The sequence below is a fragment of the Leucopleurus acutus genome (genome assembly GCF_964270905.1).
Source record: "Leucopleurus acutus genome assembly, chromosome: 2".
Taxonomy (NCBI): Eukaryota; Metazoa; Chordata; class Mammalia; order Artiodactyla; family Delphinidae; genus Leucopleurus; species Leucopleurus acutus.
In genome coordinates, this window is record NC_139143.1 from 54,455,368 (window position 1) to 54,481,009 (window position 25,642).

Consider the following 25,642-nt stretch of genomic DNA (forward strand, 5'->3'; position numbering starts at 1 on the left):
GCTTTTTCCATATTCTCCCTGCCTGGACATTCACAAGGCCTCACCTGCACCACATGCAGGTTTCTGCTCCAATGTCTCCAGATCGGATCAGAAAGCCTATGTGAATCAGAAAGCCTAGATCCATCAGGATCTAGCCCCCCGGCCCTCCTTCATTCTTTTCTGCCTGGATTCCTTGTCTCTCTCTCTCTCTCTCTACTAAGATATAAACTTCATAAGAGCTTGGACTTACTTATTTTGTTCATAGCTGTATCCCTTAGCACAGGGCCTGGCCAAGAGTGTGTGATCAATACATGTTTACTGAATGAATAAATGACTAGCATTAGATGGTCAAAAAATACTTCTATGACTTTATCTGTATTATGGAAAAAACCATGGCAACATTCCAAAGGAAATTAAAAACTCCACTAAATTACATTCTTTTAAGATAATAAGTCTTGACTGAGAGCTTGTAATGCAGAGAAGAGGCAGACTCACTTCCTGATCACCGTCTTAGACTCTGATGAACTTTGGCCTCCAACTTCTTCACAGTTTGGGCTTGTCAGGTTCCCATACCTTTATAGATAAAAACAAACAAACAGACAGAAAATGCAATCAGTAGTGTTGGAGAGCAACTCTTTTCCATTTCAAGCACAACAGTTATACTTTTCAGGAGTATTTAAGGAAAGTAATATCTGTGAAATAACATCAAAAATGATACTATATTATTGATATTTATTTAATGGGTAAACATATATATGTGTGTGTATATATACGTGTGTGTGTGTGTGTGTGTGTGTGTATGTATAAATATACGGTCTACAAGGAAAGTGATTTAGCAGTGAATCACATTACTTAAAACTTTCTCTTAATATTTAACATTTCTTTGGATTTTTTTCGATGAAATTACTCTTTTCCTCTTAGCAGGAGAATCAGGCGTTATGTGATGCACAGGTGGGAGATTCCTCATGAACTCCGGAGCATCAACCCCTCTGTGTAGCTACTGAAGGAAGATGTGGCTTTGCTTGCACAACCTTCATGCCTGTGCCACACATGGGCACAAGATGACGACTCCATGCTCTGCTTGTGAGTCTGGTCTCCTTGAGGATAGGTCCTATTGGAGGAAGGTGATGGAAATAATTCCAAACCCTCAAGTAAAGGCTGAGATAGAGACAAGGACTGAAGAACAGAATCCTCGTGTCCCAGCAACCAAGAGAGCAGCAGTGTGTACACCGAGGTCAGGCTGATCTAGGCTTCCCCAGCCACTGGGGAAGGGGGACAAAGGGGAACAACGGTTTAGAAAGCAATAGGTGCCTAAATTTTAAAATCTGTCTCATTACAAACTCAAAACTTATTAAAACATTGATCAGGGGCTTCCCTGGTGGCTCAGTGGTTGAGAGTCCGCCTGCCGATGCAGGGGACACGGGTTTGTACCCCGGTCCGGGAAGATCCCACATGCCGCGGAGCGGCTGGGCCCATGAGCCATGGCCGCTGAGCCTGCGCGTCCGGAGCCTGTGCTCCACAATGGTGAGAGGCCACAACAGTGAGAGGCCCGCGTACCACAAAAAACAAACAAACAAAAAAAAACATTGATCAGTCCCCGGTTACACTGTTAGATGTCCTTCCAACTCCATAGGTAAGCAAGTCTATTTCATACAAATATATCATGTTTTGTTTGGTTCAGAATGTTCATCTAGTAAATTCACTTGTGACTCCTAAGGAGGAGCCTTTATATTAACTCATAATGCCTAGACTATTTCTGCAGTTTCTCTTCCCATCAGTGGAGAATTCAGAGATTCCTTGGAGTTTCACAAGCTGGTAATCTGTCCGAAAGTTTTGATAATAGAAATTCTATAACTGGTGGGGTTTACATTTTTAAAGAGAACACTTCTGTCTTCTACTAATAGGATTAAGAACCCCAGTACCCTTATGGTTCCTTGTTCCTAGGATTTATAAGCCCTTTTAAAAATAAAAGCCCACCATCTGGTTTGACAGAATGCCAGTCCATCTGGTCTCCCCATCGCCCTATCCCGGCAGGTTCTAGTTTACGCCCACAGGCATCAGCCCCCTCCCCCATCCACGTGCTCCTTCTCAAGCTCATCAGCTTTATGGACTCCTTGGCCTCCCAGAGGTATTTTCCACTGGCCTCCACCCTCCCTGTTCCTCTTCATTCTGTCCTGCACCTGCTATTTAGAGGCTTCCAGGGCTACCCTTTGCTTTCCCTGAGATAAGAACTCAGTCAGATTAAGATTTATGCAGCCCCATGTGGGCAAGGCAGGGCTGGGAAATGAGATTCCTAGTAAATAAATAGAGTGGGATTTCTTGGCTCTCTCTTTGGCCACCGTCATAGCGAACCCTGTCCTCATGTTCCCTCACAACAGACTCTGGTTTATTTAAGTAGGAAAGATGGGGTAAGTACAGTGAAGAGGGAGGCCACTGTGCCTGCCACCCATCTGACTTGAGTAATCCATAAACTCCCGCCTGCCGGCCCTCAGTGACTAAATGTGGGACTTAACCTTCGTTTGGGTCACATTCTGTGTTCCTTCATTAATCCTCTTTCTGGCTATCCCGGAAATATTGCATCTTTTATCTTCCAACTGGAACCTCTGAGAGGTCGAAATAAAAGCAAAAAAGCTTCACGAGGGAAAGATACACATTTTATTGCACCTGATATTTTTCTTTCCAGAGATGTTCATACTAAAAATCCCCTGGTCTTCCTATTCCTTGTCTTGACTTTTGCTTCTCACACTCTGCTGCTCTTTCTCTGCATTTTTCAAACTCAGAGCTGAGATGCTGGCCGGGATGACATGAACACCCATCACAGTTCTGCTCCCAGAATGTGATGCCACAGGTGCAGTCAGACCATGTCACAAAGCACTAAGTAACTTACACTGGTGAGTGAGCAAAGTTCTCTCTCCTTAATGAACCCGGTACCATCTGCTCAGAAGACCACATGGATACTTCTCCCGGCCAGCAGAGTATTATGAGTAGAGGCTCATAGTCAGGACCAGCATGAGTGGTTGGTAATAACTTGGAGACAAATCAGAACCATCAATAACAAGGCATGTGTGTGGTGGCGCACACGGTCCAGGCACTCAGGCTCAAAGGCTGCAGCATCGCTAACTCTTTCTCTTTTTTTTTTAAGATGTTGGGGGTAGGAGTTTATTAATTAATTTATTTATTTTTGCTGTGTTGGGTCTTCGTTTCTGTGCGAGGGCTTTCTCTAGTTGTGGCGAGCGGGGACCACTTTTCATCGCGGCGCATGGGCCTCTCACTATCGCGGCCTCTCTTGTTGCGGAGCACAGGCTCCAGACACGCAGGCTCAATAGTTGTGGCTCACGGGCCCAGTCGCTCTGCAGCATGTGGGATCCTCCCAGACCAGGGCTCGAACCCGTGTCCCCTGCATTAACAGGCAGACGCTCAACCACTGCGCCACCAGGGAAGCCCCCCCTAACTCTTTCTTCTCTGCCCGATCCACTAGGAACATCTTTTGGCTCTGCCTTTATGACATATCCTGAATCCCAGCACTTCTCGTCACTCTGCCCTGGCTCACACTGCCCCCATCTTTGGCTGGATCCGTGCAACAGGCGCTTAACGCCTCTCCTGGCAGGTCTGCCTCAAGCCGCAGCGATGCTGTTCATGCCGCTGCTCTGCTCAAAACCCTCCCCCAGCTCCCACTCTTCTCCACTCTTCGGAAAGGCCAACATCTTACCCATCTCCTGAGGTCCTAAGTGACCTGCCCCTGATATCTCTGACCACGTCTCCTACACTCACTCACTTCCCCTCAGCCTCACTGGCTTCCTTGCTGCTTCACCACACACACACACGCACACACACACACACACACACACACACACACACACACGCGCCAGGCATCCTCCTGCCTCAGAATCTCCCACGCCCACACCGATGGTGCACTCCCGGGGCTCCTGCAGGTCTTTGCTCCAATGTCACTTTATCAGTGAGGCCTTCCCTGACCATCCTATGTAAACCAACACTAACACCACTGTTTTATTCTCCTCCACAGCCTTTAACACATTCTAGTACACTGTGCAATTCATACAGCTATTGTCCATTAGAACACAAACCCCACGAGAGCGGGACTTCCGTCTCTTTTGCTCATTACTCTTCAGAGCTTGGAGCAAGGGCGGCACCCAGCAGGCATGCGGATGGCTATTTGCTGGGAGCAAATGAGTGGTCTAGTGGGGTTCCCTAGGCAGACGTGGAAATGAACCTCCCAACGACTAGGTTCATATTTGTGTCCATAAAGGCATTCTTTGGCTTTTTGCTTATACAAGTGTCTTAACCTGTCTGTGCCTTCATTTCTAATGATCTAGGAGCATAAAAAAGCTTTAGGATTGCTGCGATCGTTACAAAAATCTAAAATTAAAATGCGAAAGGAACTTTTAAGATCCTAGAGCTGAGACCTTGAAGGTGTAAGTAGTATAAAAATACAAAAAAAAAAATGTATATACAGTTTTACAAAGGAGACCTTTAGAAGCAAGATAAAATTAAAAAGCCTATAACCCTCTGGAATTTCATGGACTGGGGAGGGGACGATTATTTGCCCCTGCACTCTCTTATCATTAAGGAGAATTAAAGCCTTACAGAAAAGAAACTAGACCAGCACTGGAATCAAGAACTCTTTAACGCTCAAGCTAGGTCGTTTGAGAGTTAAGAGTTAGTTTTATGAGATTAAGAGTGTTTCTTTGATGTTTCCTGGACCCTCTCATAGCTTCCCATCAAAAACCAAAGTCAAGTTCAATTCATTTACTCCAGGGGAGTAAATAAAGGGTGTGTATGTGTGTGTATGTGTTTAATTAATGAGTAGCTACAGACAAACCTGTCAACAATGTCACCTCCAATTTCTGCAAAACCTCCCTAGAGTTTAAGATCAAAGCTCGAACCTCTTAAGAAGGCTTTCTTTCAGACTGCCCTTCTTTAAAGGCGATTCATAAACCTTAAAATACAAATTATTAGAATGACTTCTGACATGGTTTTCTCTGTATCACAAGGCAAAAGAAAGATTTACAAATGTCTCCTAAAGTACAGCCTTGCGCAATTTTTACTGCAGCCTAAAATTTACTAGAAAAAGAAAAAAAAAAAACCTCAATATAACGTTTAACTGGTTGCTAATATTTAAACAGGAAACAGTTATTTCCAGGGGGGATGGATGTATTGTTTGGCGCCTATCCGGGCAGATAAAACGTTTAATATGTGTTTGAAGGGACGACCAGGGATGCTTGTGGTTCAAAGAAATCTTAAGATAAAGTTATCCCCAGGGACACTACTTCTGGTGGTGGGGGGTGGGGGGTGCTTTCTAACCTTTACTCTCTAACAGAAAAGTCTCGGCAACATCAGACCAGGATGGGGATAATCCCGAAGAACCTTTCAGGCTCCACTTGTTGATGGCAGGTGATCCCATGATAACGACAGTTAATAATTATTGAGAGCTCACTATATACCAGGCACTGTGCTCAGCACTTTACATGGATTGTTTCATTTAATTCTCACCATAATCCTAGATGGTGGTATTATTACTCTTCCTATTTAATGGATGAGAAAATGAGGCCCAGAGAGCTTAAGGAATTTGCCCTCAAAGACACAGCTAGTAAGTAAAGGAGGGATTTGAACCTTGACGGTCAGACTCTAGAGCCCAGCCTCTGAGTCAACACCCGATCACACAAACCATAGTTATTTTGTTTATTTATTTTATGTCTCCCTCCACCAAATGATAAGTTCTTTGAGGTTAGAAGCCTTGGGCTTTTCACTTACTCGGTCATTCATTCTTTCACTCATTTAGTCCTCATTCAATGAGTATTTATTAAAGCCTATTTTCAGGTACTATTCTGTGCACTGAGGATACAGCAGTGAACTAACCAAAGCCCCTGTTTTCATGGAGCACAATGTAGTGGGGGGAGATAAGCAATAAACTAGTAATTAGATAATATATACTAGTCAGATGGTGAAAAGTGCAATGGAGAAAAATAAAGTAGCCAAGGGCACTCAGACATGATTGGAGGGCCTGAGGTAGCTGCTTCACATGAGTGTCCAGGAAAGGCCTGACGTGAATGTGACAATGAACTAAAATCCTCCAGAAGGCGAGGGAATAGGCCACACATATCTCTAGGAAGAGAGCCTTCCAAGCGGAGGGGAGAGCCAGGGCAAAGGCCTTGGGACCGTGGCAGGGTGGTGCGCTTGAGAAATGTCAAGAAGACCAGTGAGGAAGGAGCAGAACAGATGAAGCGGAGACAGAGAAGGAGGTGAGCATGCAGGTGGCAGGGGCAGATCACGAGGGCCTGGCCGGCCATGGTCAGGGCTTTGCTTTCACCCTTTTACCTCGCTTACTGCTATATGCCCTGAGCCTGGAGTAGAGCCTGTGCTTAGCGGACACTCACTAAACACGTGCCAAATGAATTCATCAATGCCCTCTACTATCACGAATAGTTGAGGATGGGGAGGGGAGGGAAGGGAAGAAGCTACTTATTGGGGATGATGAAAGAACAGAGAGGAGGAAGTTAAGGCAGGAGAGACCTCACATGAAGCTGCTGACTGAAGGACCTCTGGGAGCCTTTGCTTTTCTAATCAACCCCAGCCTGTGAACATCTGAAGCATTTTTTCTTTAACTGACCCATAAGAACACAGGTCAGGTATGAGGAAAATGTTCAGAAGCTGACCTTGACTCAGAAGAATGACACAGTGAACTAGCCTGCAGATGTCGGGAACACCAAGTGAGGCCTTGATTAAGACTGCAGACCGTACACCACAGAGCAGCCAGGGGCTGGTTTTTAATCGCTCCGAATAATACCCTCCACGGCAGGCACCTCTCCACCCAAGTGTGACCTGACAACTGGGTCACGGCCACCAAGCCTACCTTGGAAAGGTCTTGCTACCACCATGGAGCCAGTTATTCAAGGAGAAGACAAAGGTCAGAGACAACAGGCAAAAACTCCTTGTTCTCTTGCAAGAAAGGAAGGGGTCAATGATGCCGAACAGAGAACCAGGCAGTGTGCTTTCACTCACGAGGTCTGGTTCTCTAGGCAAAGTTCTCCCATGATCAGAAAAAAAGTCAAAAGACCCAGAAGGAGCCTCAGTCCTCCCCTCCAGGCCTTTGCTGTGAAGGGCCCTCCACCTTCCTTGCCCTTCAATTCGTCACATTATCTCCATATTACTGATGATGGTAGCAGGAACATTAAAGTTCCCTTAACCATCTCCCTGATAGTTAAGGGAACATTAATAGCCAAAGTACCTAGTATTTCTGTTCCACTTGATGGTTTCAAAACACTATAAGATTTCCCTTGAAAACACTATCTCCACCTCCAGCCCCAACCTACAACTGTCTGAGAGGGAGACCAAGAAAAGGACAAATACTTTACAGTCACTATTCAGCCAGGGAAAGAAAATGGAAAGGTGTCTCTTGCTATAACTTGTTTCTTATTCACATTTAAAGTTTTTTCTCAAGTCTGATGGCCTTCATGCCCTTGCTGTCAGGTTTCTTCTGTTTTCTACTGCAGGTCCTTGTCACCCATCTCTCTTCTCTGGCCCGTTGACTGCCCCCAAGAGCTTGGTGGCTCATCGGTGCCTCCTTCTTCCACCTGTAATTGGTAACAATTCTAAACCGTCAGCTGCGAATCTGTCTTGTTAGCATGCTACAGCCGCTGCAGACACAACAAAGGTCAGAAGGTCGACGGAAGAAACAGGTTACAACTGGGGGCAGGGAGCACGCAGCACCCTGACAACCACAGAACCTGTCTACAAGTTGGGATTTTCCTTAGGTTTAAGATGAATTAATACATTATTAACAAGTCAGTGCGAGCCTGTGGCTCAGTTTTCCCCAACCACAAAAAGATGCTCTTGCAGAGCTCTTCAAGAATCTTCTTGGACTTACCTGGTGGTGCAGTGGTTAAGAATCCGCCTGCCAATGCAGGGGACACGGGTTCGTGCCCCAGTCCTGGAAGATCCCACATGTCGCGGAGCAACTAAGCCCGTGCGCCACAACTACTGAGCCTGCACTCTAGAGCCTGCGGGCCACAACTACTAAGCCCATGTGCCACAACTACTGAAGCCCGTGCACCTAGAGCCCATGCTCTGCAACAGGAGCTACCACATTAAGCCTGCGCACCGCAACAAATAGTAGCCCCCGCTCAACGCAACTAGAGAAAGCCTGCGTGCAGCAACAAAGACCCAACGCAGCCAAAAAATTTAAAAAAAAAAAGAATCTTATGAAAACTGCTACGTAAAATCAAATACAATGACAATGAATTTAGTATCATGGTATCCCATCAGTTTGGAGACTACTTTTCTCTCCTGTGCTCACAAAACTCAATATAACATCCATTTATCTAAATTGGTTCTTGCTAGCAACTTCAGTAGAGACCAAAGGCAAAAGAATTACGTTTCCCAGGACTAGGAGCTTGAAGTCATTCTCCAGGGCTAAGTTCACTCCACAAAAGGTTAAAAAAAAGAAACATCAGGGCTTCCCTGGTGGCGCAGTGGTTGAGAGTCTGCCTGCCAATGCAGGGGACACGGGTTTGTGCCCCGGTCCGGGAAGATCCCACATGCCGCGGAGTGGCTGGGCCCGTGAGCCATGGCCGCTGAGCCTGCACGTTCGGAGCCTGTGCTCCACAACGGGAGAGACCACAACAGTGACAGGCCTGCGTACCGCAAAAAAAAGAAATGTCAAATAAGAGAAAAGTGATTAAAAAAATAAATAAATAAAATTAACTCAAAAACAGCCAGTCCCCTTTTCCTTTTAAAGTTTCAGAGATATACCTTTAAAAAAAAAAAAAACCACTGCATTTACTTTAATGAAATTAATGAATTTACTTTTCAGAACCATACTCATACTAGGAGCAGTGCCCTCCTCTGACTCCTAATGGCCACCTACAGGGTCCTGTCACTCATGCTAGGAAACCTTTGCCTGGAGAGTCACAACCTAGGGTCCCTGGATGAACTTAGGGAAGTTTGGGAATCCCTAAGCCATAAGCCAAATTTGGTGACGTGTTTTTTTTTTGTTTTTTTGTTTTTTTTCTAGATCGGGTCCATAGTTTTTAGCAGATTCTTAAAGGGGTTTGTGATCAATCCCTCCCACCAACTGCTAGAAAATGGTCAAAACCATAGCTTTAGGTTATCAAAGGTGAATTGAAAACTTTCTGATAATCACTCAGAATGTATGTACCTTGCCTTTCAGATTTTTTTGTCAGTTTTGCTTTGTAGTTTCCAAACATAAGCACATTTTTTAAAAAACCTGCTGGGCAATTTGGTATTCTTTTCTAAAAAAGAAAGATAACTGCATGTGCTGCCTCCCTTTGCCAAGTGAAATTTTTTTTTCAAAAAAGAGCTACTTGAGAGAAACATTTTTCTTTCATTTCCAGAAAAGAAAGCTAGCCTGGTGAAGCTCTGAGGCTCAGTCCTTGACAGCAACCTTTTAGTGTTTATTCTAGCAGAACCATCACTACCATCCAGATTCTGCTGTCCAGCCACATGTTCCCATGGAGAATCCCCACTGTGATGCTGGGTGAGAGTCGGGTCCTTTTGACAAAAATAAAGATTTACCAAAGACAAGCAACCCAGCAGTGAAGAGAATTTATTTCCATTTTCCCTCGTGTGATTACAGTTGGACGTAATTCTATAACAGTACCAAATTAAACTTTTCTGGCTAACCCAAAGCAGAGCCACAGGTACAGGGAAGAAAGAGGAACAATGCTTGTAGGTAGTGGCTAAGCCCTGCCCTTTGTTTCAGGCCATGCTTCCAGAGCTGAGTGTGTGGGCCACGCTGAACAGGGCATGAGGGCCTGAACAGAACAAGGTGAAGGTGAGCGAACACTTGACCTTCAACTTCCCTAAGCCCACAAGCACTAGATTTTGAGAGTCAATCTCTCTGACAAGAATTCCTTGTTTCCTATCGAATCATGAACAACTTCCCTTGTTCCCTAACAAGACCAAAAGTTTTGTTGATGTTATATTCGTTTTCTATCGCTGCTGCTGCATCAAATGACCACAAACAAATTACACAAAATTACTATTTTATAGTTGTGTAGGTCAGAAGTCCAACGCAAGTCTCCTTGGGCTAAAATCAGCTGTTCCCCATCGCTCACATTACTGCCTGAGCTCCGCCTCTTGTGAGATCAGTGGCGGCATTAGATTCTCACAGGAGCATGAACCCTACTGTGAACTGTGCACGCGAGGGATCCAGGTTGCGCATTCCTTATGAGAATCTAATGCCTGATGATCTGAGGTGGACCTTCGGGTGTCACTGTCTCCCATCACCTCCAGATGGGACCATCTAGTTGCAGGAAAACAAGCTCAGGGCTCCCACTGATTCTGCATTATGGTGAGTTGTATAATTATTTCATTATATATTACAATGTAATCATCATAGAAATAAAGTGCACAAGAAATGTAATGCGTTTGAATCATCCTGAAGCCATCCCCTGCCCCACCCCCACCCAGGTCCGTGGAAAAATTGTCTTCCACGAAACTGGTCCCTGGTGCCAAAAAGGTTAGGGACCGCTGCTATAGGAGATAGTCCATTTAACTGCCTTTTCTAGCTTCTAGAGGCTGCCTGCATTCTTGGGCTCAGGGTCCCCTTCCTCTATCTTCAAAGCCAGCAACATAGTATCTCTCTGATCTTGTTTCCATCCTCACATCTTTTTCTCTGACTCTCTCTTTTGCCTCCACCTTTCACTTTTAAGGACCCTTGTGATTACACTGGTCCTAACCAAATAAGCCAAGTTAACTGCTTTATTTAAAAGGTCAGCTGATTAGCAACCTTAATTCTGCTTGGCCATGTAACCCAATATATTCATAGGTTCCAGGGATTAAGACTGGACATCTTTGGGGTGGGAGGCATTATTCTGCCTGCCACAGTTGGGAGTCTAAATTATTATAAATGTTGTATCTTCTATGGCTTAATGAAATAAACCCTCTTTCTCCCCCGATAAAGCATGAGCCAGCAAGAGCATGGGACCCTTCACAAAGCACGTGCCCTACAAAAGTTTTCAACGTTCTTTTCGATGTTAGAAGCATTTCGATACCCAAAGATTCTCATAGCCCTTGTTATAATCCTCTTTTCTATCAGCAATACTTTCATCGTCCTAATAGCCACAGGAAATAAGATCTGAGTTCAATTTACCTTTAAGCGATCTGTCTTTTTTTAAAAACCTATAACATATACACAAACTGAGGGTTTTCTTGCCTATGTGGTCATCAACACTCAAACCTGGACAAAATCTATTCAAACTCATCTGCTATAACAAAAATCTTAAGAAATGGCCTTCATTTTTAAATAAATTCTCACCCTCGTCAGGATATCCAGTGTATCTGTATTTAAAGCTAAAAAAGGAAACAAAGCAATGTTAGGATTTCCTGAAAGCTTTCCCACTCTATAAATGGGATGAGCATCCTGGAATCAACTGACCAATAAATCTCAACTTTTTCATGCACGGTAGGACAAAAGATTCAATGGATGAACCAACCACTCTGTTTGTTTCCACTTGATTTTGTTGAGAGTTATGGAGGGAAGTTACTAAAATAAATGAAGAGAATGGCATGGTATTGAAAAACTTTCCTACATAAGTGATAGAAGTTAGACATAAATCACTCTGAGACAAAAGTGTAGAAAAACTGTACTATGAGTTTAATAGTAACATTTAATATAAGTGTTACTGTTATAAAGAGACAAGCACTTGGAAGTGACTTATGGTCGTCACTAGTATAAGATGCTGTGAGGCCCTCTAAGTAGGTTAGATTCCAATACCTGCTCCCTAAGTGCTCTCTGCTCATAACCCCTCTCTTAGGACCTGGAAGAACAAAGGGAAGATATTAGTAAACCTTGCTCCTACCAAAAGAGAAGGGAGTTAGGGAATCCCATGAGCACTGCATGGCAGCATGAATCTAGGAATATTTGGCAAGTGCCTAGTCTAATTACAGAACTAATTTTCTTTTGAAGCTTAATTATTTTTAAGTGAGGTTTCACAAAAAGTAATTTGGAACATTTCTGTGTGCAATTCAAAAAGGCTTACCCAGCTTCTTATGCTAAGGAAGCATTTAAGAGCTGAATGGATCTGTGTTATGAGCTTTTAAAAGGAGGTTCGCTACAACCACCTCACAGTTCCCGGGGTGGTGGTGGGGGTAGGGTGCGGGGGGGGGGGGGTTCTTAAGTACACATTCAATCGAGAAACTGATAAGATAAGCCACAGACAGGGAGAAAATATTTGCAAAAGGCATAACTGATAAAGAACTGTTATCCAAAATGTACAAAAACTCTTAAAACTCAACAATAAGAAAATGAACAACTTGATGGAAAAATGGGCAGAAGAGGACTTCCAGTTTCCAGTCCAGCACGTAAGGAGCTTAGGAGTCACCACTTCATCCTAACAACATGTAAAAAGCTGAACAAACTGGAAAATCAACAACTCTTCTCAGATCCATCAGAGAAGTGTGGTCACAAGGCAAACCCGTGCCCACTAAAACTGAAGAGACCGTCAGACAGATACAGAAAACCACAACAGAGCAGAGCAGAAATCTCCATGGGAAACAAACGCTGAACTGTAATTGATGAATTGCTGCAGACTTAGTGTGGACAAGTCTGAGGGATAAAAACTCCAGGGGGACCCAGTCGTAGACACAGCACCACATTTCTACAAGTTTTACCTCCAGGAACTTGACCAGGTTATCATAGTTAATATAGGAGAAAAACCTGCTCATGCTTCCAGCAAGGGAAGGGGAAAAGGAACCATTTTGAAATACACTAGAGCACTCTGTTCTTCTTAACAACACCTGCCCTCAGGACAAAAAATTTTACCAGAGTCTAACCTGCTGGGGCTTTGTCAGAGCTTCACCTACCTTGGGTAAGGAAAATACCTAACTCTAGTCTTCTCTAGCCTTCCACATGGGGGAAAGGAAATACCCGTCTCCAGGCCCTTCTAGCCACCCTTTCCCTAAGGGAGGAAATAAAAACAACAGAGAAGCACTGATGAAGTTCACAGTCCAGGGGCACAGGCTAACCAGAAGACTGAAAGCTAATCACAGGACTACAGAACACCTTCCTGTCCCCCACCCCCGTACATTACAACTACGTTACTGAATGCCATTTCCTTCCACCTGGTACATCATATCCACCTTTTATTCAAAAATTACAAGGCATGCTAAAAGGGAAAAAAGCACATTTTGAAGAGACTAAAGAAACATCAGAACAAGAGTCAGATATAGCAGGAATGGTAGAATTATTAGACCAGAAATTTATAAAGACCACGATTAACATGCTAAGAAATTTAATCAGAAAAGTAGACAACATATGAGAGCAGATGGATAATATAAGCAAAGAGATGGATATTCTGAGGAAGAATCAAAAAGAAATGTTAGAGATCAAAAACACTGTAACAGAAATGAAGAATGCCTTCTAGGGGCTCATTAATAGGCTGGGCATGGCTGAAGAAAGAATCTCTGAGCTTGAGGATAAGAAAATAGTTCTAAAACTGAAAAGCAAGCAGACAAACAAATAAACTAAAAAAAAAAGAAGAAAGAGAGAAAGAGAAAAGAAAAAACCAGAACAGAATACCAAGTACCATGGGACAACTACAAAAGGCATAACATATGTGTAATGGGAACACTAGAAGGAGAAGGAAGAGAATGGAATAGAAGCAGTATTTGAAGGAATAATGACTGGGAATTTCCCCCAAATTAGCATCAGACACAAAACACAGATCCAGGAAGCTCAAAGAACACCAAGCGGTATAAATGCCAAAAACACTACATATTCGAACTTCAGAAAATCAAAGATAAATAAAAAATCTTGAAAGAAGCCAGAGCAAAAAACAAACCTTAACTTTAACTAAAAAGGAGCAAAGATAAGAATTATATATGCTATCTCCTCAGAAAGCAAGAAAAGAAATATTTAAAGTGTTGAGAGGAAAAAAAAATACCAACCTAGAATTCTTTACTCTGCAAAATTACTCTTTAAAAGTGAAAGAGAAATAAAGACTTTCTCAATCAAAAACTGAGGGAATTTGTTGCCAGTAGGCCTGCCTTGCAAGAAATATTAAAAGAAATTCTTCAAGGAGTAGGAAAGTGATATAGGTCAGAAATTCATATCTACATAAAACTCACACAAGAAGAAACAGACAATCAGAATAGACCTGTATTATTAAAGAAATTTAATCAATAATCAATAGCCTTCCAAAACAGAAAGCACCATATCCAGATGGGGTTCACTGATGAATTCTTCCAAACATTTAATAAAGAAACTTTACCAATTCTCTACAATCTCTTCCAGAAGACAGGATCAGAGGGACTGCTACATAACTCATTCTATGAGACCAGCTTTACCCTAATACCAAAACCAGGCAAAGACATTATAAGAAAACTATGGACCAAGATCTCTCATGAACACAGATGCAACAATCCTTAAAATATTAGCAAACTGAATCAAACAAGGCACAACCAAGAGGGATTTATTCCAAGTATGCAAAGGTGGTTCAACATTGGAAAATCAGTTAATGTAATCCACCATATCAACAGGCTAAAGAAGAAAAATTCCATGATCATATCAATAGATGAGAAACAGCATATGACAAAATCCAACATCCATTCATGATAAAACTCTCAGCAGACTAGGAATAGTAAGAAATCTCCTTGACTTGATAAATAACATCTACATAAATATAGCTAACATCATACTTAACACTGAGAAATGCAAAGCTTTCCCACTAAGCAAGGATGTCCCCTCTCACACTGCTTTTAAACATTGCACAGGAAGTCTCTGCTGATGCAAAGAGAAAAGAAAAGGAAATAAAAGGTATGTATCAATAGATTGGGAAGGAAGAGATAACAGAGAACATGATTGTCTATATAGAAAATCCAAAAGAATCAACCAAAAGCTTTTGGAACTAGTATGTAAGATTGCAGAATACAAGGTTAACATGCAAAAGTGAATCACTTTCCTATATACCAGCAATGAACAAGTGGAATTTGAAATTAAAAACATATTACCCTTCATTTGCAGCAACACGGATCGACCTAGAGATTATCATACTGAGTGAAGTAAGTCAGACAGAGAAAGACAAATATCATATGATATCACTTGTATGTGGAATCTAAAAAAAAAAAAGGCTCCAAATGAACTTATTTACAAAACAGAAATAGAGTTACAGATGTAGAAAATAAACTTACGGTTACAGGGGGGTGGGGGGTAAGCAGCAGGGGAGGGATAAATTGGAAGACTGGGATTGACACATACACACTACTATATATAGATAACTAATTAGGACCTACTGTATAACATAGGGAAATCTACTCAATACTCTGTAATGGCCTGTATGGGAAAAGAATCTAAAAAAGAGTGGATATATGTATATGTATAACTGGCTCACTTTGCTGTACACTTGAAACTAACACAACACTCTAAATCAACTATACCCCAATAAATTTTTTTTAAAAAAACTATTACCCTTTACATCAGCACCCTCCCCCCCAAATTAAAATATTTAGGTATAAATCTAGTGTATATATATATATATATACACACACATATATATGTATATATATATATGTATATATATATATACACAGATCTATATAAGGAAAACTACAGAACTCTGATGAAAGATATCAAAGAAGAACTAAATAAAGGGAGAGAGACTCCATGTTCATGGATAGGAAGACTCAATATTGTCAAGTCAGTTCTTCCCAATTTGATCTGTAGATTCAATGCAATCACAATCAAAATCCCAGCAAGTTATTCTGTGGATTTTGACAAACTGATTCTAAAGTATATACGGAGAGGCAAACGAACCAGAATAGCCAAAAGTCCAAAACACTGACAATACCAAATGATCACAAGGATGTGGAGCAACAGGAACGCTCATTCACTGCTGGTGGGAAAACAAAATGGTACAGCCACTTTGGAAGAGAGTTTAACAATTTCTTACAAAACTAAACATACTTTTCCCATATGATCCAAAATTCTTGCTCCTTGGTATTTACCCAAAAGAGCTGAAAATGTATGTCTACACAAAAATCTGCACATGGATGTTTACAGCACCTTTCATAACTGCCGAAACTTGGACACAGCCAAGATGTTCTTCAGTAGGTGAGTGGGTAAATAAACTATGGTCCATTCAGACAATGGAATGTTATTCAGCACTAAAAAGAAATGAGCTATCAAGCTTTGAAAAAATATGAAGGACCCTTAACTGCATGTTACTAAGTGAAAGAAGCCATTCTGAAAAGGCTACATACTGTATGATTCCAACAATAAAACATTCTGGAAAAGGCAAAACTATAGAGACAGTCAAAATATCAGTGATTGACAGGGACTAGGGTAGGGTAGGGAGGGATGCAGAGGCAGAGCACAGAGGATTTTTAGTGAAGCAAGACTATTCTGTATGGTACTATGATGATGGACACATGTCATTATACGTTTGTCCAAACCCATAGAATGTACAACACCAAGAGTGAATCCTAATGTAAACTATGGACTTTGGGTGATAATAATGTGTCAATGATTATAATAAGTATACTATTCTGGTGGGGGAATGTTGATAGTGGGGGTATGATTGGGTGCAGGAGTTATATGGGAAGTCTCTGTACTTTCCACTTAATTTTGTTGTGAACCTAAAACTTCTCTAAAAAATAGTCTATTTTTTAAAAAAAAAACTTCTCTAAAAAATAGTCTATTTTTTTATAGAATTATAGTTGATTTACAATGTTATGCCAACCTCTGCTGTACAGCAAAGTGATTCAGTTTTACACATACATACATTCTTTTTTTAATATTCTTTTCCATTATGGTTTATCCCAGGAGATTGCATATATTTCCCTGGGCTATACAGTAGGACCTTGTCATTTATCCATTCTAAATGTAATAGTTTGCATCTACCAACTCCAAATTCCCAGTCCATCCTTCTCCCTCCCCACCCCCAGAAACCACAAGTCTGATCTCTATGTCTGTGAGTCTGTTTCTGTTTTGTAGACAGGTTCATTTGTGCCATATTTTAGATTCCACATATAAGTGATATCATACGGCATTTGTCTTTCTCTTTCTGACTTACTTCACTTAGTATGATAATCTCTAGCTGCATCCATGTTGCTGCAAATGGAATTATTTTGTTCCTTTTTATGGCTGAGTAGTATTCCATTGTGTATATGTACCACATTGTTTTCTTTTATCCATTCATCTGTTGGACATTTAGGTTGTTTTCATGTTTTAGCTATTGTGAGCAGTGCTGCTAGGAACATAGGGGTACATGTATCTTTTTGAATTATAGTTTTGTCAAGGTATATGTCCAGGAGTGGGATTGCCTGATCATATGGTAATTCTGAAAACAGTCTATTTTTTTAAAAACACACATTGAGCCCTAACTGCCTTGACAGTAACGGCATGAGTCTATAGATTTATTAGTCTCTCCCACTAAATGTAGGCAGAAGCTGGGTAATGTTCACCATTGTATCTTCCAGTGCACCTGCTCATAATAGGCATGAATAATAGTGATTACTTATTTGTTAGACAAATAGTTCCTAAGCATCTACTGCCAGATACCATTCCTCTCTAAGGTTAGGGCAGTGAAATAAACAGACATGGTCTCTGCATAGGGGCAGCTATCAGGAAATAAGCAAGGTAAACAAGAAAGGTACTTTCAGGGATTTCCCTAGTGGTCCAGTGGTTAAGAATCCGTCTTGCAATACAGAGGATGCTAGTTCGAGCCCTGATCAGGGAGCTAAGATCCCACATGCTGTGGGGCAACTAAGCCCGCATGCCACAACTAGAGAGAAGCCAGTGCACTGCAACTAGAGAGAAGCCCACATGCTGCTATGAAGATCCCTTGTGCCGCAAGTAAGACCTGACACAGCCAATAAATAAATAAATAAGTATTTTTTTTTAATTTCTATTAAAAAAATAAGAAAGGTACTTGCAAATAGTGATAAGTGCCACGAAGAAAGGAAAACAAGGTTAATGGTAATCTCTTAAGCACTTAATATTTGCCAGCCACTATAATAAGAATTTTATATTATCAAGCTTAACCCTCATAATAGCCCTATAACTGAGGTTATTTTTCACTCATTTTATAGATAAGGAAATGAAGCTAGTAAGATAAAGCAACCTGCCCAGTGCCGCAGAGCAAGTAAGAAGTGCAAAACCAGAATCAAATTCACTTTCTGACTCCCAAGCCCATGCTCTTAACCATCACTATACCTCAGGCATAAATCTCATGACTAAAACAAAGACAGGAAAACTGCTTTTCCCATAAAATATCTTCAGACTCTGAAAGGAAGGGGAAGCATATTCGGCACTTATGACAAAATCTATGGAAATAAATAAAATGTTTTCAAGTTTTATATTTGATCGCTTTCTCTCTGCTGTGGAGGAACTGGCTTCACTGGCAAGGGCAGCTCCATTCTTGCTGGTTATTGATGGTGTATCAGCTTTTTACACATGATGGTGTTACTACTCCAGGTGTCATAAAATATGCATTTAAGATTACTATCCCCATGGTGGTAATATATCTGCATAAATCCTCCCAAGCTTCTTCACTTGCTATCTCCCTATCCTCCAAGAAGAGTTCTCTTTGGGAAGTAGTACATTCAGGTCAGGGGATTTGGTCTGAGTACATCAAACAAACAGAAACACTCCAGACCCTTGGACCCAGCAGGGACCTTGATGGCCCATGACCTATCTAACCATCTAATATCACTGGCCAACATCCAGTTTTGTTTTGATAATATCCTCCTCCCCCACGCAATCCTCTCTTATTGTCTCTGTCATAGAACCTAGCTCTTACCTCCCAAGGATTGTATCGATTTCAATTACACACATTTGTTTGTATGCTTATTTAATGTTACTCTCAGCCATTAAGCATGAAGAGGGCAGGAGTCATGACCAGTCTGTTTACCATTATATGCACAGCACCTTGCACAATACATGGTAGATATTAAACACCTGGTAAATATCATTTCAATGGATGGATGAATAGGAGCACTGATGTTCAAATGACCTGCTCACAACTGTGTGAAGGGAGTATTCCTCAGGAAATCCAGTTTCCAAGGAAAATCAGTTGAGGTATCAGAGAAAAGGATAGCTGAGTGGGATAACCAAGTCATCCCTTTCTTTAAAAATAACACTAACATGGGGGCTTCTCTGGTGGCGTAGTGGTTAAGAATCCGCCTGCCAATGCAGGGGACACGGGTTCAAGCCCTGGTCCAGGACGATCCCACATGCCGCAGAGCAACTAAGCCCCTGCGCCACAACTACTGAGCCTGCGCTCTAGAGCCTGCAAGTCACAACTACTGAGCCCGGGTGCCACAACTACCGAGCCCGTGTGCCACAACTACTGAAGCCCGCGTGCCTAGAACCCATGCTCTCTTTAATTTTTTTTAAAGTAACATTTTTAAATGACTTTTTAAAAAATATTTATTTATTTGGCTGCGGCGGGTCTTAGCTGCAGTTCATGGGATCTTCATTGTGGCATGCGGGATGTTTAGTTGCCGCATATGAACTCTTAGCTGCATGTGGAATCGAGTTCCCTGACCAGGGATCGAACCGGGCACCCTGCATTGGTAGCGCGGAGCCTTAGCCACTGGACCACCAGGGAAGTCCCTTAAATGACACTTTAAATGACACGGGAGGTGATCTGGTGTGCTTGAAAAGAGCTTCCAAGTCGGAAAGAGATAGGTTTTAATTCCAACTCTGCCTCTTACTGACTGAATGTTTCTGAGCCTCAATTTTCTTATCTGTAAACATGCAGGTAATGATAAATGAACTAAATAAGATAAAAGTCTGTGAAAATGCACGGCAATCCAACATGGGAATAAGAAATAAGTTCAAAGACCCACTGAATTAGTCTCCTCTCTACGACCTAAAGCAAGCAAATTCAAGTCTGATTGGTCTGAAAAGCATAGTGTTTATGGGATGGCTTCAACCTTTATTCTCTAAAAGTCCTGCACTGGGAGAATTCACTCAAAATAAAGGGGCAATTCAGATTATTACTCAGTCCTTTCCAAACTGTGACCTGAGTGCCATTAGCGGCTTAGCAAAAGTTTCTAGAGATTTAGTTCACCCCATTACGTTTGTCCTTGGCAGTTCTGCTCATTCCTGATATCAGAGAAAGAGAGAATGACCAAGAAAGAGCCCAAAAGTACCTTATATGACAGCTATCTGAAGAAAAATCTAGATATTTGTACAGACACTTCATGGTTCTCAGTCAGGGTCACTAGCTGAAGTAGGTTTCTCCCTACATATGAGGTTGGGTATTTTCAGTGGTATCCAATTTCCTCACTCTTTTTTTTAATGGTATGGTGGGAAGAATATATTTTTAAGTGAAATGTATATTTAAAGTTAGAAAAAATAAAATCTCGAAGCCCCAACACAGCTAAACCACAACTCAAACTTTCTCTTAGGATAAAAGGAAGCCAATGAGCCCTAGAATTAACTCTGAGCCACAGTGAGAAGCACAGAAAACAGGATTTCTTGTTAACTGCTGATCGCCCCCAAGTAAGGGATAAAGCAAACACAAGGAATTAGCCATATATGACTTCAAACCACTGTCCACTGGTCAATCACAAAGGCTCATATTAGCAAAATGAAAAGAACTATTAAAAATATTTTTAAATCACAGAAAGCAAACAGTTCCATATGAGAAAAGCCACACGATTGGAAGTCTTAAGAAAAATCAAAGCTTGATTTCAAATATACTTTTCTCTGGAGGGAAATAAAGGCCACAGCATCTGCCTTCAATTCATTCATGACTGGTTAGGATTAGCACATCCCGTAATAACTTCTCGGTGTTAATTTCACAAAGGATAAGTAATCTACTATTAAGAATCCAAGAGAAATCATTTTAAAAATAACATCAGAACACCAGAGACCCAAAAACAAGTCTACCACAATTTACTAATAATAAAATAGAGTATCTAGCTTATTTTCAGAAAAGGCAAGTTCATGCAGCTTTACTGCTTACCTCCCAATTACAGACATTAAAACCCCCGACAACCAATTTAAGAACCGAGTGTTTCACAGAATCTGCATTCTGGTTAAAATCAAAGATTAACATTTGGCCATAGGATATAAGAGAGAGTAGGAAATGGAATGAGGAAGAAATATTTATAATGAAGTTTGTACATATATGGACAAATCCAAATTTCTGCAGAGGAAGCATAGTAAGTGGGTGTTATTTCTCTGAACTTCTATAGAACATGTCAGAGTTTCACTATTACACCATTTTAAGTAGTTGTCTACTTGTTTTCTGCACGCAATTATCTTCTGCAGTAAAATATTAAGTTGTCAGGGTGGATCCATGTTTTGTGGGGCCAGCATATGTAATCTGAGGGGTCCTCTCTAAGAAAAAGAATATAAAATTGTGAATATAAATTACGTCGAGTGTGCTGCAAGTGAGGGCCCCTGGAGGTTAAATACCAGGAGCTTCACAGTAAATTCATCACAAGGGTGAGAACTTACCGAGTCTCAAATTTCTGCTTCGTCCACATGGTGTCTTGCAGAGCACTGGGTATTTTATAGACATTCAGTACGTGTTGATTCCACTCATGTCAGAATCAAAGGATCTGACTATGAGATTAAATTCAAGGTCAAGCCTTGGCCTACCTAAACAGTTCAAGATATATCTTAACTCTTCATTCAGTTATACCTTAAATGATTGTTTGAATTAAATGTAATTTGAATTCATGTTGATTCTGTCATTTAACAATTGTCATCTAGTAATAGTTTAACAATCCAAAAATGTCTACCCACCGTGGTAGGAGAACAAACCGACGTTTTTAAATCATCAAATAAAAGCTGGATGTACATGGGCCACAGACTAAACACTCTAGTTCCTGTGTGTATGCCCACTATTTATGATGAGCAGCTGGAATTCACGTGTACTCTTTTACTGACTATGGACATCTGTGGCCTATTATCAATGGAGTTACCCCATAAGCAGAAGAGGTTACCAATTCCAAAGAAAACTTGTAGGAGTTTTTGATGTGTTGACCTATTTCCTCATACTGCCTGCCAACAGTTAGCATACTGCATCCTTTTTATAAATATGAAACAGTGGAAAGAAAATTCATATAATTCTTCAGGTTCTATTTATAGGTGTGAGGTATTATACAAGCAAACAAACTATGAAAGAAATGACTCACTAATCCCATAGGTTTATACTCCAGGCTTAATATTTTAAGTACTGCTATGTGAAAAAAAACTACAGAACTTCCCACCTATGTCGAAGTCCGGAGTTATCTTAACCGGATCACTGCATAATAAAGTATAGACGTTTTGTGAATGTTCCTGAATTTGAACATATCAATAACCATTGGTCCAAACGATTTCACTCTATATGCATCTATGAGGAAAATATCTTGAGAAAAACTCACTGTTATCAATAACCTTATTCACATCGTAACAGAATTAGATTATTAAAGGCCTTTCTTAAGACTGATAAACATGACTGCATAAAAAGAATTTTTAATGTCTTCATAAAAAAGAATATTTGCAAACAACTTTTAAAACCAAGGGACAAATTAGAAAAAAATATTTCCAACATATGATAGGCAAAAAAACCTAATTTTGATAATATACAAAGAGTTATAATTAGATGATCAACAATTAGATAACAAAATAAAAATAAAGATATGAACAGAGAGTGCACAAAAAACACAAATGACCAATAAGTATTTTAAAACATGTTATATACCTCACTCATAAATGTAAGAAACATAAATATAAAAACAATGAGCTACTTTTCAATGGACAGATGATAGCAGAGATGGTTTCAATTGCAGACATGAAAATACAGCTGGCAAGAGTGTAGGGAAAGCAAAGGGACACTCTCATTTTCTATGGACAGGAGAGTGGTTGGTACAGCTTTCTGGAGGGCAGTCTAGCAACATCTTTCACATTTTAAAATGCTTATAAGTTTTGACCCATCAGTTGCTCGTCTATGAAATTATCCTATAGAGTTCTCAACAAATACTTAGAAAATATATACTCAAAGACACTCTTTGCAGCATTGTTTAAAAACAAATTAAACTGGAGAGAGCTTAACTGTCCATCCATAGAATATTCCATTCAATAAGTACTGTAAAGCCACTAAAAAGAATATAGTAAATCTATTTATATGTGCTGACTTTAAAATAACAATAACTTACACTTCTTGAGCTTTCACTATGCCAGCCGCTGTTCTAAGCCCTTTACACATGTTGAAGAACTTACTGAGTAAAAACATCTCCAAGATAAAGATAAGGGAAAAAAGCAAAGTGCAGAACACACTGTGTACTATGATTTCTATTTATGTCGTAAATATATATGATAAATATCATACATAAATAAAAATATATAAACACACATTTCTATACACCCAGAAAAACTTGGGAATAATACAGAAGGAATAATTTACAGTTATTATCCAGGAAGAATGGGACTGGAAATGGGACTTGGGGAAATAGAAATGTTTTCTTTTTATTTCTTACTTTTTTTTCATAATTTTCTGAATTGTTTGAACTTTATATACATGGATTACTTCTATTTTTAAAATGTTAATATGTGTTACCTGCCTAATTAGGTTACAGCCTGTGTCTATTTTTTTTTCCTACTTCCACGTATTTTTAAAAACCTAATAAATGTTATTTAGGAAAAAGTAGTAATATGAGAAAACATTAATGTTTCTCTTTATACCCTTCTACGGTATAAGAATTTTTAACACGAGCATCTATTACTTTCAAAATTTAAAAAATCTCGTTAAAAATCAATATTCACTAAGTCAAACAGAACACCCTATCTTCCTTCCTTCCTTCCTTCCTTCCTTATGCAGGAAACCCCAGAATACAAGGATGTGGATGAGGACTCTCATGATTCTAAAGCAATCGTTTAGCTGACAGTTTTCTTCTTCCCAATACCAAGTCAATTTAATAATAATTTTTAAAAGATCAAGCCTAGGGCTTCCCTGGTGGTGCAGTGGTTGAGAGTCCGCCTGCCGATGCAGGGGACACGGGTTCGTGCCCCGGTCCGGGAAGATCCCACATGCCGCAGAGCGGCTGGGCCCGTGAGCCATGGCCGCTGAGCCTGCGCGTCCGGAGCCTGTGCTCCGCAACGGGAGAGGCCGCAACAGTGAGAGGCCCGCGTACCGCAAAAAAAAAAAAAAAAAAAGATCAAGCTTAATTATATAAATAAAACAAAAATAATGGGGGGAAATACAGCTATCAATTATCAATGTGTGAATTATAATGCACACTGCTCTATTTATTCTATGTAACATATGACTTAACAACATAGATCAAGGACGATATGTCTGTGCATACCCGTAAAGCAGCCAATACATGGTGATTGTTAATAGTACATTTAGCATTTTTAATTCTCACAACAACCCAATAAGATTCCTGGTTAATTGACTAAGCTAGAAAATTATGAAAACATGGAGAAAATTTTAGAGTGGCAAATGATAACTGAAATCTATAAACAATTGAATCTACCTTTATGATAGGCACTCCTAACTGTTTCATAGATGTTTTTGTGAGATATTTTTACCAGAAATGGACCGTGAAGAAGCTCCTGAATAATCTCCATGCCCTTTGTTCCAAAGGTCCTTCCTTCCAGGTAACCCTTCCTCACGCGTCTCTCTCTCAGCATACCAAGTGCAGGCGATTCAGAACCTCATGCCTTCACTCTGCAAACAGCCTGACCTTTCTGTCGCCTCTCACACCCCTTCAGATTCTTACCTGTCCAGCAGCAGCTCCAGCACTTCTTTAGTAGAGGCAAAGCCTCTGTACGTTGACAGGAAGATGCTGATGTAGGTAAAGTCATTGTCCCCAAAAGCTGTCAGCAGGTTCTCCACGAGCTTCTCCAACGTGCCAGCTTTTATGGTCCTGATCTTACACGTCTCATACTGACTGACTGTATGCCCCGGAGGCAGCTGGTCGCCTTCAACCTGTACAATAAATTCATGATTTTGATCAGGAGGAATGACTCCCTAAGGTAAAACTGAAAACATTGAAGTAGTGGAAGCATGTTTTCCCTTAGTCTTAATTTCCCTACAGGAAAGTCAGGTAAGGCAATCCTCTCACCTGTGAGTGTAGTAGAGCGGGATGGGCGAGCGGGGGCGCGTAGGGGTGGTATGTGCATTCCCTTCCTCTCTGGAAGTAGAGGTATTACTTCATAGAGGTTACATGTGCTTCTACTTACTTCCCTATCAAGAACTAGGTTGCTGGCATATTCTGTCGAGAATGCTTTCTATGACCCCCAGGATCAAGTGTAGCAAATCTTTATCAATCACTCCCTTTGTATTGTTCCACGGTAAGTTTTCAAACTCATTCTCGAAGACAGCTCCTACAATGGTGTGCCGGAACCGATGGTGCTGGCTTTGGAGAGCTGATTGTTAAATTTTTAGATTTGTGTGAGCCAGATGACATCATGCTGATAGCTGGAAAAAATCAGCCATGGGAGGAATCTGTTCTCCACAGACATCTAGGGAGATCTGACCGCAACCTGATGTTCTTTAGTTCATGGGAGGCGATAGACTTTCTGATTCAGTATCACTGGCAATCAACAGAGTTGGCTGAGAAGTGTCTGTACGGAGCAGACCTCGGCTAATCGCTGACGAGTAATGGAAAGGGTAGGTGGGTGCGTGACCCCTGCCTCCTGGAGACTTGCAATGTACAAGAGAAGACGTTTCCTTCTGAA

At 40.9% G+C, this 25,642-nt stretch overlaps 1 protein-coding gene across 1 annotated transcript in view; it reads right to left on the reverse strand.

Annotated features, from left to right (window-relative positions):
- RGL1 (ral guanine nucleotide dissociation stimulator like 1) overlaps positions 1-25,642 on the reverse strand; it is a 133,372-nt gene that overhangs the window by 69,428 nt on the left and 38,302 nt on the right. Inside the window, exons 3-4 of the mRNA XM_082862571.1 lie at positions 24,682-24,890; positions 475-552 (exon numbers count right to left, since the gene is read on the reverse strand). Coding sequence (XP_082718697.1) covers positions 475-552; positions 24,682-24,890 — 287 coding nt within the window. The remainder of the gene's footprint in view (positions 1-474; positions 553-24,681; positions 24,891-25,642) is intronic.